The 12,598-nt window shown below is 45.6% G+C and overlaps 1 protein-coding gene across 4 annotated transcripts; it reads left to right on the top strand.

Moving 5' to 3' along the window:
* Positions 1-384: 384 nt before the first annotated feature.
* Positions 385-9,836, top strand: airim (AFG2 interacting ribosome maturation factor). Of its 4 annotated transcripts, none has more exons than XM_070899212.1 (5): positions 385-433; positions 2,716-3,002; positions 4,653-4,832; positions 6,191-6,309; positions 6,928-9,836. In XM_070899212.1, the coding sequence occupies exons 2-5, from the start codon at positions 2,731-2,733 to the stop codon at positions 6,975-6,977; spliced, it is 621 nt and encodes a 206-aa protein (XP_070755313.1). In that variant the 5' UTR covers positions 385-433; positions 2,716-2,730; the 3' UTR covers positions 6,978-9,836. The 4 variants fall into 4 exon arrangements, with proteins under 4 accessions (XP_070755313.1, XP_070755311.1, XP_070755312.1 ...); XM_070899210.1 differs by having other exon boundaries at positions 386-479; XM_070899211.1 differs by having other exon boundaries at positions 386-482.
* Positions 9,837-12,598: the final 2,762 nt, after the last annotated feature.

Here is a 12,598-nt window from a genome sequence, read left to right as displayed (position 1 = left end):
CAATCACAGTTCGGCTGTCGGTGAACGCCAATCACATTACGGCCAGCTCAATTCCCGCCAATCACAATACGATCAGCTCAGTGGCCACCAATCACAGCTCGCCAATCAGTAACCACCAATCATAGCTTGCCTGCCAGTGACCACCAATCACAGCTCGGCTATCAGTGAACGCCAATCACAGTGCGGCTTTCCATCCAACCTTTCCAACGTTCAACTGGAGTTTTCAAAGTCTAAAATATTTTTTGTGAAGCAACTGCTTAAAACCAATGTGAATATGACTCAGCGACATATAGATTGATAGACAGATTAAATATTAGCGCGACAGGAATTAATGCGATTGTTACTGCGGGCAAAGCATCACGGGAGCTGTAGTCCTGCGGCGGGGGTGAGGCTGTGTGCACGCGCGGACCCTGCGGGCGGTGTGTGTCGTACGGTTAGTGCGCCCGGTATCCCCGGTGGTGTGGAACGGAGTGGTCCAGGTAGTGAGTGTTCCAGTCACACATTCAGGCACAAGGCCTGTGATGCGGCCGTCGTTCGGGTTGAGCCCACGGTCAGTGTGGCTGCCATGTGAGGCCCGGCCCGGGGACATGGGCCAGGTGACATTAGTGCGGGAGGAGGGTCCATCCATGGGCCACGGGCCTGACAGCCTGGATTACCTTTACTTGCCTTGGGCTGCTTTGTTGTTGTTATTGCACACACTGAGTTTTCTTGGATTTCCCAGCCAGTGCAGGACATGTGCGGACTGTCAGTGTGGTGACACACAGCACAGCTGTCAAGCAAGCAGAGCCACTGGAAACTTGGGGAAGTTTATCACAGAAAAAAAGAAAGACTTGCATTTGTATAGCGCCTTTCACGACCACCGGACGTCTCACAGTGCTTTACAGCCAATGAAGTACTTTTGGGGTGTAGTTACAATATGGGAAACGTGGCACCTAATCTGTGCACAGCAAGCTCCCACAAACTGAAATGTGATAATGACCAGATAATCTGTTTTTGTTATGTTGATTGAGGGATAAATATTGGCCAGGACACAGGGGAGAACTCCCCTGCTCTTCTTCGAAATAGTGCCATGGGATCTTTTACGTCCACCTGAGAGCAGACAGGGCCTCGGTTACCATCAGTAGGCCGGGGTACTGGAGGGAGCATCGTGCGGTGGCATACCACTGTAGGGAGCAGCGCGTGCTGCTGCAGGAGGGCGACGGCTGCGAAGCCAGGTCGCTGATTGCAGTGCGGGCAGGCACAGCAGGAGTGGCGAAGGAGCAGCAAGAGTCCGGAGAGGGAAATGACCGGGGCCCAGGAGAGGCGAGGGCCCAGGGGCAGCACGGGTCGGCCCAGGGGCAGCACGGGTCAGCCCACACTGCAATATGTGTGCACGCTTGATCTGTGCAACAGAGCTGGTCTCCAGTTAGTCTTGGGTAATCCTTGCCGCTGGACCAAGACCTAGCTCTGTCACGCCCGTGTAGTGGCTGGTGTGCAATGACCACCACACGTTAAAAAAATCCACACACAGGCATCTTCCACCCTTCACAATGTAGTTCGGGACCGGGAATATTACGTCCTTCATTGAAACACCTGTGAACTCATCCCTTTTTGGCATGGAAGCAAGTCATCCTCGCTTTGAGGGACTGCCTATGATGATGATTAAAGCACTGCACTGGAGTGTCAGCTTGGATTTATGTGCGAGTGTTAACAGTAAGGAATTGAGGCTCTATCGAACCAACCAGAGATTGCTTTTTCAGTATGCTTTGACAACAACCTGCATTTATGTAACCTCTAGGAACATGTCCCAAAGAGCTTCACAGAAGCATAATGAGTCAAAAATTGACACCAAGCCAAAGAAGGAGATATTGGGACAGATAATTTAATATTGAAAGAGATAAGATTTAAGGAGGAGAGGGAGGTGGGGAGGTTTCGGGGGGTGAATTCCAGAGTTTAGGGCCTAAACCAGTGGTGGGCAAAATACTGAAAAAGCCATATCTGGCCTGTCAGTTCATTCTATCCAGCCCGTTGGAAGGGACAGAAATAGAACATTAGCTGGAGCTCGAGCTGCACATTAGTCTTAAGACGAGTCATGGTTGCTGGTCTCGATGACTCTTACCGAGAAAGAGACCGGCGCTGTGTCTTCTTTCCTGGAACCCAGAGTACGACGACAGGGGTTTCTCATCACCGTCCGGAGCACAAGGACTCCAGGCAATGGCTCGCAATTGTAGTTTAGGCCTTGCAAAGCCTCGGGCTCCCGTACTAAGTACACTTCACAGGAGTATTATAAGACATAAAATTTGAGGATGTTTCCCCTCGTGGGGAATCTAGAACTAGGGGGCATAGTTTCAGAATACGGGATCGTGAATATTTGGAATTCTCTACCTAAGAGAGCTGTGCAGGTATACAGACATATTTTTCAACTACAAGGCAGTCGAGGATTATGGTGAGCGGGCATGGAAGTGGAGTTAAGGCCCAGATCAGATCAGCCGTGATCTTATTGAATGGTGGAGCAGGCTCCTAGTTCTTACGTTCTTATGTTTGCAGCGTCTTCTGTTTGTGTTTCAGCATCTGCAGTTTTAAAAAACATAAAAATAATCTATCAGCAATAATTTGTCAATCAATATATAAAAATGAAAGCATTTTATTGGTTTGATCATTGTGCAAATCGCACCTATCTCCCTTACCTTTTTTATTTCACTGAATTTTGTTTTTTTTCCTTAATTCTTTGTTTAGGTTACGATAAAAGTAATGGCTCAGAAACAAGCCATGCTGGCTGTTCATCAAGCCCTACAGAAAAGTTTCCAGGTTATCGAGCAGCAACACAGTTTGTGGGACAGTACGCTGACAGAATGCACCCCCTTCCTGAGCTCTCTGAGTAACCTGGCGGAGCAACTCCAGGCGTGCAACAACGTGGTGTTTAAGAATACTCCCTTCAGAAAATTCCCTGATCTGCAGCCCCGTCTGAAGTACAAACTCACCCAGGCTATGGAAATCAGTTTAGAAAAACTTGGTGAAAAAATGTAGGCTGCAACATTTTTCATCTACCTAAACTACAGTCTCGGGCTTTTATTTTACAAGCGTTGATTTGTTTATTGCTGAAATCAGACCAGATCTAATATTAGAGTGAGCGTTTTTAATGCCAGAGCTTAGACGATCCATTTAGGTGTTATTCAGCTTTGAGGGGCATCATAGCAGCTTGTCTTCATCCTACACTTGTTAGTGTGCACTGGATTAGAAGTGGGAGCCCTATTTATTTTCTCCCCTCCCCAGCAATGGGATGTTGAGACCAATTGCAGGGTGTCCACTGACACCACAGCTGAATTCAGCTATCTCCATACAAACCATCTGGTCTGTATGGCACAGCTATGCCCTGATTATACCGACTGAGCCACTGGGGTAGCAATGAATTTCGCTTGAAGTTTTGTTATAACTTCATAGTTACTGCAAATTTACACCTAGTTTGCTGAGCAGTCCCCAGTCCAAACAGTGTGATGTTATTAACTTTGATTCTGGTTTGGAGTAACTGTTGCCTCCCTGGTGATTCTCTTGTTGCTCGACCTAAACTGAAAGATCAGCCATGCAATTCAGAAGTGAGAGGGAGAAACAAAGAAAATAAAACCCATTCTAATACTAAGACATCTTGTTGAGAAGTAACTTTATCACATCTTTGGAATGTCCAAAAGAGCTTCATATCAAATAAGTTACATTTGAAGTGCAGTGGCCGTGAACAAAAATTGGGCACATGCTAAGGTCCCACAAATAGAAAATTACACGACAACCAGTTAATCTGTTATTGGTGATTGAAGGAAAATGGAACTCACTTGAACATCTAAGCTAAAAGACAGCACCTATGATAATGCACTGGCCTGGCATGTCAGCCCAGACTATGTGCTCAAATAATGAAGTTGGGCTTGACCCCACAACCTTCTGACTCCGAGATAAGAGGTGATCTTATTGAAATGTATAAGATTCTGATTGGGCTTGACAGGGTAGATGCAGAGAGAATGTTTCCCCTTGTGGGGGAATCTGGAACTGGGGGCATAGTTTCAGAATATGGGGTCGCCCTTTTAATAAGGAGAGGAGGAGAAATTTTCTTCTCTTGAGTGAATTATGGAATTCTCTGCCCAGAGAGCTGTGGAGGTGCAGTCATTGAATATATTTAAGGTGGCGATAGACAGATTTTTGAAAAATAAGGGAGTCAAGGGTTATGGGGAGTGGGCAGGGAAGTGGAGTTGAGGCCAAGATCAGATCAGCCATGATCTTATTGACCCTAAATGCAGGCTTGAGGGGCCAAGTGGCCTACTCCTGCTCCTATTTCTTATGTTCCTATGTAAGAGTGCTATCAACTGAACCAAGCTGACTTGCCTATCTGAACCATGGGGATAAATTATTTGGCCATCTCCATTCAATGTGCATGAAAACAATATTAAAGCTGAATTATAAATTAGTCTTTTTTTTAATGAGTGATTCCAGAACACTAAAATGAACCTTAGTGATGTGGAATCAGACTTCAGCTGTGGTAACTGTTGCATTTCTAATGGAAATTTCACAGAGAGCCAGGGAAGAATCTTCCTTTTAAGAAAAAATGTATCGCTGTCCATGTGACTATAACTTGAATTCTTTTTAATCATTGATGGAGCTAACTATGTTCTTTTCTGATATCTTTCAAGGAGTGTTTTGAAAAGGGTAAGAGACACAACGAATAACCAAGTGGCGACGTGCTTCCAAATGTACGAGCAACACGCTGACACCATTGGTTTGACTGCTGTCCTTGAGCGCTCGTGTCTCAGTCCCTCTGTGTCAGATATGCTGGAATGGCTTCAGGATGTCGAGCGGTTTTACAGAAGCCAGTATCCTTCAGCATCGGCCCCTCTGCCTACAGATCTTTCTTCCTGGCTGGTGCCGCGCTCCATCTTCCTCTGTAACTTCACTGGAAATGTCGGACCAGCTAGGTGGAAATTCCAGGCCGTTTCTTGAACTGGAAGAGCTAGCAACTTAAGCAGCTGTTAACTGCGGAGCCTCGAGCGTCGGGAGGGGAGCGGGGTGGATAAGTATGATGATGGGGAGGGGGGGGCAGCTATGATGATGGGGAGGGGGCGGGAATGGTTTCGAGCCAGCAGCCCCCCACGCGAGCCGGAGATAGTAGGGCAGGCATGAACCACGAATACAAAGTACTTTGTTCTCGGGTTGCTAGCTCTGGTGTGCGAGAGATCAGTCTTCCATTCTGGGAGACTCCCAGACTCTCTGGGAGGGTTGTCTACCCTATCTCCGGCCCCTGTGTCTGCAACCTCCTTCAACTCTACACCCTTGCTCACATTGTCTGCCCTTTCAACTCTGTTCTCTGCGGTCCCTCTCTCTGCTCTAATACCAGTGGCAGAGCATTCAGCTGTCTTGCCACCACACACAAACTTTGCCGTGGATATTCCCTCCAAGCAGCATCGGAGCGGCAGTCCCTGGGAGAGGCCTGGCCTATTTTGAGGACTGGTGGGCTGCGACCATAAATCAGGCAGTCTTACCGGCTCCCAAGGGCTGAAGAAGGTAGGTGGTGGGGGGAAAGAGAGGGAAGGGAGAGAGAGAGAGAGCAGTAATGGCCCAGGTTATGTTTGTGGAGCCTGGAGGAACACTCCTTCTCCCAGGCCCCACAGAAATGAAGGGGAACTTACCTTTTGGACCTTCGGCCGGACCACCACCTGATATTGGTCAGAGTGAGTGCAATCCAGGTCACTCTAAAAATGGCAGACGGGATCCTATGTATGTCAGAGGACCCCTGACTAGCATTTTAAATGAGCCCACCGCCCGACTCTGGACCCTCCGGCCACCCAGCAGCATGCGCTGCGGCCACCGCGATGGTGGTAACAGGGTGGTAAATCATTGCTCCCTATTTTCAGGGCACTGCCGCCCCGGTTTCGCCCAAACAGGAGGCCTGAACATTCACCATTCTTTGCCTAAACTCCTCCCCTTGCTATATCGCTCCCCACCACCTAACAATTAGCTTTTTAAACCACACTTTCAGCTATCTCCATTAATTTTCCATATTGCGCAGGTTTGACCTCTAGCTCTTGGTGCCTTGGGATGTATTGCTACTGTAAAAGTGCTATATAAATATAAGTTGATTATCGAAGATTAAGGGAACTGACAGTGAAAGCTTCATCTGATCTTTGAACTACTTGTTACTCAATCACTGCACTTTCATTAACCATCATGCAAGATATCTATCCAGGGAAATCTTACTTCAGAGTATCAGCTATGATAATCTGCCAGATATTCAGGCTCTTCCACAATCCTGGAGCGGAGTGTTGGAACAGATGGATCAGGACTTGGTTCAAGGTAACATGTTGTCGCTCTTTCAGTCCCCTGTTCACACCATGCCTCGTTGAGGCTCCCATCTTCCCAAGCAGATTAAAAGAACGACAACTTGGATGGGTGACTGTTTCTGGAATCCGTGGAACTATACCCCAGTTATTTAGCACTTTCTGAGAGGCAAAGGGAGTAAAAGGAACAAAATTGGGAGCAATAAAGGGCTTAAATCTGAAACCTGGTGCCAATACCACAGAGTAATACTTGTATTCGAGTCACTTCTTGGAAATAAAAAGCTTGTCTCAGTAAAAGTGACCATGAAGCTGTTAGATTGTCATAAAAACCCAACTGATTGACTAATGTCCTTTAGGGAAGGGAACTGGCTGTCCTTACCCGGTCCGGCCTATATGCGAGTCCAGTCCCACACCAATATGGCCCAGCAAACCACTCTATCAATAGGGATGGTAGTAAATGCCAGTGATGGTCACACCCTTAAAATGGAGAAAAAAAGATCAGTAACATGAATCATATTAATCGTTTTATTAAGTCTGAATTGCGAGAAAACGTTTCTATACTTGTAGGAACAGAAGGTTTGTTTGGCTGCGGTACTCACCGGGTCACTAACATCACTGTCTTTTTATGGTGCAGATACTCTACTAAAGGTGGTCTTCTTCATGGAAACTCGCAACGGATCCTAGCGTGTTCGCCGGAACTGTCGGGGTTTTGTTTTCTTCTAGAGGCATTTTGTTGAGAAAAGGGGCATTTCATCATGTCCCGATGTGCGAGGTGGTTTAGGGGTGATTTCACCTCCCTGTGTATGCTGGGAATGAGGCCTAACTAAGCCACAAGTACAGGCATAGTTGATATTTTTGCCTCATTTTCGGACTCTGTAAATGATGTCCTGTTTTAATCAATGTGTGGACAATGCCATGTTCCAGTGTGTTGGGCTCCAGTGCGATGCAGCAGGATTCCCCACGCGGTAAGTTCTGTATCTCATCTACACTGCTCCGGTGGGACTGCATCCTGCAGAATGTGAGGGACGAGTGAAGTGGAAAGCTACCTCGGACTGTTCTTGCTGTGCTTCCTGAGGGGTTAGTTAAAGTGACAGCAAAAGATATGGAAGCAAAGGTCCTGAAATTACTGACGGTGGGGGGGTTGCAGATCGGGGATGGATTGGAACTCACGCTTGCCCTTTGCCTGTGACCCCCGACCATCCAAAAACCTTTGGGGTTTGCTGACATTACTAACGGTGCAACTGAGGCACCCGGTGAGTGGGGCAAGGGGATGCGCTGTGGCATCCTGCCGCAGCATAACAGAGTTCCGGTGCTCCGATGTTCAGTTTACTCATACCATCAGTTTTGGTAATTCAATGATCACTCTAGTCAATACTAACACTTGAATTTTTTAATTCACCGACCCAACACCCCGCCCCCACAGCTCCTAAAGTCATAGGAATACCCGACACCAAGGGTGCACAAGCATCTCTGCCCTTCAACATTGCTAAGGGCCAGAATGAGGAAAGTGTATGATGTATTTCCCTCATTCACATTGCATTATGATACACCTGCCCATTGAGGGAGGAACTTCATGCATCCGCCCCTGAAAGTGGCAGGATTTCTGGTGGGGCTGTAACGATCCTAAAATCAGCTGAATGCTGGAAACAAATGATTATATTGCTGAGTGAGCAATATTGGATGCTGCTGGAACCTGCAGGACGCTGAGCTGCCACTGTAAACGGCGGCAGATTCAGGACCTGATACACCCCCCCGCCCCCTTTGCTGCCATTGTAACTCTAAATCCCTAAATCCAAACTCCCGACCCAAGGAGTTTTGCGGCCAAGGTCTGTGGCATCCTGGAGAAAACAGGAGGTGCAAGGTGAATTGCACAAAAAGATTGCATGGTGCATTGTTTATACGCCACAAGGGAGAAGTTTTTTAGGAAGAAATGTCAGATATTTCTGCAATAAAATCAGTGTACCATGAAACAGCTTTATTATTTTCTGGTTTATAAATAAGTCTGGTGTGATCAATAGGGAGTTCTGTCACATGTCAAATTATAAGTCTCCGTGTATTTGCTATGTATGTATGGGATCCGGGCCGTCACCTTTAAGTTTTATTTACTGCAGCAGCCAATCTGGCTCGAGTACACAATCACCACCAACAAACTGTGGGGCATCAGGTCAAGGAGGCAGCTTTTCTTGTGAGAATTTGATTTGATTGGAAACCAAGTAGGAACCACTTAAGAGACTTCTGGATTTTGCCTTTTGAAAGTAATCAATTTACTGTACATTTATTTGTGTGTAGTGCCTTGGTGAGCTTCAGGTAATCAGCTTTTTGAAGGACATCTTACTGATTTTACATATGAAAATGTCGGACCAGAAAAACCAGCTGGTGCATCATAATACAGATGCTCCCTGCCTCACCCGGAGCCATGTAATCTTCTGGGAGAGGCAAAAAAGTTAGTAGCCGAGGCATAGAATACATGAGCAAGGAAGTTATGCTAGAACTGTATACAACATTAGTTGGGCCACAGCTTGAGTACTTATTGCGTGCAGTTCTGATCACGGTTACAGGAAGGATGTAATTGCACTAGAAAGGGTATAGAGGAGATTTACAAGGATGTTGCCAGGACTGGAAAACTTGAGCTATGAGGAAAGATTGGATAGGCTGGGTTTGTTTTCCTTGCAACATAGGAGGCTGAGGGGAGATTTAATTGAGGGGTATAAAATTATGAGGGGCCTAGGTAGAGTGGATAGGAAGTATCTATTTCCTTTATCGGAGGGGTCAATAAACAGTGGGCATAGATTTAAAGTAGTTGGTAGAAGGATTAGAGGGGAGATTAGGAAACATTTTTTTGCCCAGAGGGTGGTGGGAGTCTGGAACTCACTGCCTAAAAGGGTGGTAGAGGCAGAAACCCTCATCACATTTAAAAAGTACTTGAAGTGCCGTAACCTACAGGGCTACCGACCTCGTACTGGAAGGTGGGATTAGGCTGGGTAATTCTTTTTTGACCGGCACAGACACAATGGACCGAATAGCCTCCTGATGTGTCGTAATATTCTATAATTCTATGAAAAACCAGAGGAGAAAACTTGGGCAGATTAGAGAGAGAAATCTGTAAAATTCCTCTCTGACCCTTTTCGGCGATCGGAAACTAATCCAGGAGAACCACATTGACCCTGACTTGTATTCCAGGGTACCTATCTCTTGTATAAATTAATCTCCGCTCCAGCTCTCTTCTGAAGATATGCAGTAAATCACAGGTTAAAAAGAAAGGAGAGGGGAGGTATTTATCACTAAGCTTTTTGCATCTCTTCTGTTCTTCTGGGCCCATTGAGATCGAGATAAACACTTGGAAACTCCCTGACAATAACTCCCTGACCATAGACCAAAGTTTGTGTTGGGGTTTTGGGCCAGAGTTATTAGAAGAGTCGTCTATTATTCTATTTTAAATCCAGGAAGGAAGTGTAATTTAAAAGTTCTGTGATCAAGCGAAACTTGTATTGATTTTCTGTCAGTTTAATTTTTGCCTTTAATAAACCTGACTTCTAGTTCAAAGCCTGAGTCATACAGTCTGATGGTGTTTATTCTTCTGTTACTTGAAGGTTAGGAGAGGGCTCATGCCAATTGCACTAAGAAAGTTGCAGTAATAAGTGTGTTCGGTTCTCGCCCTGAGCAGTGCTACATTGCCACGTAATGTGTATATAAGCACACTTTGGTTCGTGGAGTGAGGGCTAGCTGACGGATATGGTCCTTGGTGCGGGGCATGATCTGAAGTATCTAATGACGCTCTAGAATTCATAACATCAGCGACAGATCTGGTGAGTGAGACTTTTCAGAAACTGTCACCTCTAAAGCTGCGTATTTCCCCTTTGCAGAAATGCTTCAGTCAATCAAATCCACCCACCGATTTCTTGTATTTTGCTCTCTTTGAGGAATGCAAATAATATTGGATAGCACCAGCCATCGCTGCTGCTTTGCTTTTGCAACAGAAGTAGCAGCTGCATGTGGGGAAAACTTCAATCATGTTAAGATTATGAGTGAGGCCACAGAAATAAACCAATTGCCCCATAACAATGAAAAGCCACAGACCAGTTAACAAGTGTAACTCAGCCCAGAAATTCAGATTTTGTGCAGGAATATTGTTACACAATGAGAAACACACACACACTCCTTCCCAATCTGTCATGTTTGATTCCCCACCCCCTCACTGCTGATTCATAGTGCTATTATCCCTGGATGCTGGCGGCATTCAGATAGGAACATTAGAAACGGGAGGAGGCCATTCAGTCCCTAGGGCCTGCTCCACCCTTCAGATAGATCATGGCTGATTTGTACCTCAACTCAATTTACCTGCCTTTGCTCCTTATCTCTTGATACCCTTGCCAAACAAAAATGTATTTGTCTTGAAAGCTCCAATTTTTAGTTGCTCCCCACCTGCCCTTCTAATCGCAAGGGCAGACAAGTAATTGGGTCCAACAGGTCTCCAGTCAGTAAGAGTCTGCTGGTTAGGCTCCTCCCTATCTCTCTAATCTCCTCCAGCTCTAGAACTCTGCATTCCTCCAACTCGAGCCTTTTCTCCAACCTCCCACCCACTTCACCCCACAATTGGCTGTCTAGGCCCTGAGCTCCGGGAATTCCTCCCTAAACCTCACTACCTCTCCTTTAAAGCTCTTTGAGCTAGCTTTTGGTCACCTGTCCTGATGTCTCCTTTGGCTCTGTCAATTTTCGTCTGATTACACTTCTGTGAAGTGCCTTGAGATGTTTTACTGTGTTAAAGGCACTATATAAATGTAAGTTGGGCAACATAGGCTGGGTTTATTCAATCTGAGTGTTTTCTTAAGCCCCATGCCTATACTCAGCAGCTAACACCCCCACCCCACATCCAAACACGTTGATTAATTTCTGAAAATTACTGTGAGCTGCCATGGCCGTACAGAAGTTACACCAAGAGGTAACAAAAGCTTTAACAATTCGGAAGACAAGAGAATCACTAAAGTCACGGAGAATGCTTGTGCAACAAAGCATATATTGTGTACAACATTGATTTAGAACCTACAAAGCAATTGCAGAGAAAATGTTAAAACGTGGCAGTACGCGGTCACACGATATGTGTAGCGTAGAAAATATCAGACTCTCAAAGAATTGACCCAACGTTTCAATACATTATTGTTTTATTTATTTTGCTCAAGAAAAATGAGAAATTCAAATGTAAGCTCACTAGAGAATAATGAAAGTAAAGTTTTCATCCTGAGAGTATGTAGATATTTTATATATACTGGGCGATCTCTTGTGACATTGTTCACAGGCAGTACTACAACAACAACTTGCATTTAAGTGTCAGCCATGGCTCAGTGGTAGCGCTGCTGTCTCCGGGTAAGAAGGTCGTAGGTTCAAGTCCCACTCCAGAGACTTGAGCATAAAATCTAGGCTGACACTTCAGTGCGGTTCTGAGGGAGTGCTGCAATATCAGATATGTCAGCTTTCGGATGTTAAATCGTGGCCCCGTCTGCCCTCTTAGGTGGACGTAAAAGATTCCATGGCACTATTTTGAGAAAGGGCAGGGGTTCTCAGTGCTCTGGCCAATATTTATCCCTCACCGACATCACTTAAAATACAGATTATCTGGTCATTATCACATTGCTGTTTTGTGGGAGCTTGCTGTGCACAAATTGGCTACCGCGTTTCCTACATTACAAGAGCGATAACCCATCAAAAATACATAATTGGCTGAGGTCACGAAAGGCGCTATATAAATGCAAGTTCTTTTCTTTCTATTTATATCGTGCTTTTTAGATTTCCAACCATCCAGGATTGTCCTGGTGTCGCCCAGAAATGTAAATGAGCAACTCGGGGAACACAATCAAAGGACTTTAAAAAAAAAATTTTTTTCATTTTCTTTGAACACTAACATTTCTTAGCTATAAAAATATTGAAGGTGAAGGAAGGGGGGTGCGGTGGGCGGTGAGGTTGTTTGACATTCAAGAATCATCCAATCGGGTGACAGAGTCTGTTGGCTTACCATTTGGCGTGGGAAGACTGTGAACAAGCTGTCTGACAGAATAGAATCAGTGGAGGAGTTGTAGGGTCCGTTCCTCCCCCCACCCAACGGTAAAAATTGGATTATTAAATATAAAAAAACAGAACTGCGTCACAGCCTGCAGAAGAACCGGGCAAGAAAGGGTTATTTCAGCCATTGCAGCCAAAGACCACGAACTCTCAGGACAATGGCACAGATTGCTATACCAATGGTTTCTGTCTGAAAAGATACAGGAACATTCACATATTCATTTACCCTATGGGGTTACATTGTTAAAGAA

The sequence above is a fragment of the Pristiophorus japonicus genome, chromosome 14 (assembly GCF_044704955.1).
Source record: "Pristiophorus japonicus isolate sPriJap1 chromosome 14, sPriJap1.hap1, whole genome shotgun sequence".
Classification (NCBI taxonomy): Eukaryota; Metazoa; Chordata; class Chondrichthyes; family Pristiophoridae; genus Pristiophorus; species Pristiophorus japonicus.
The sequence above is the reverse complement of the archived record's forward strand: the minus strand, read 5'-3'. Positions and strand labels throughout refer to the sequence as shown.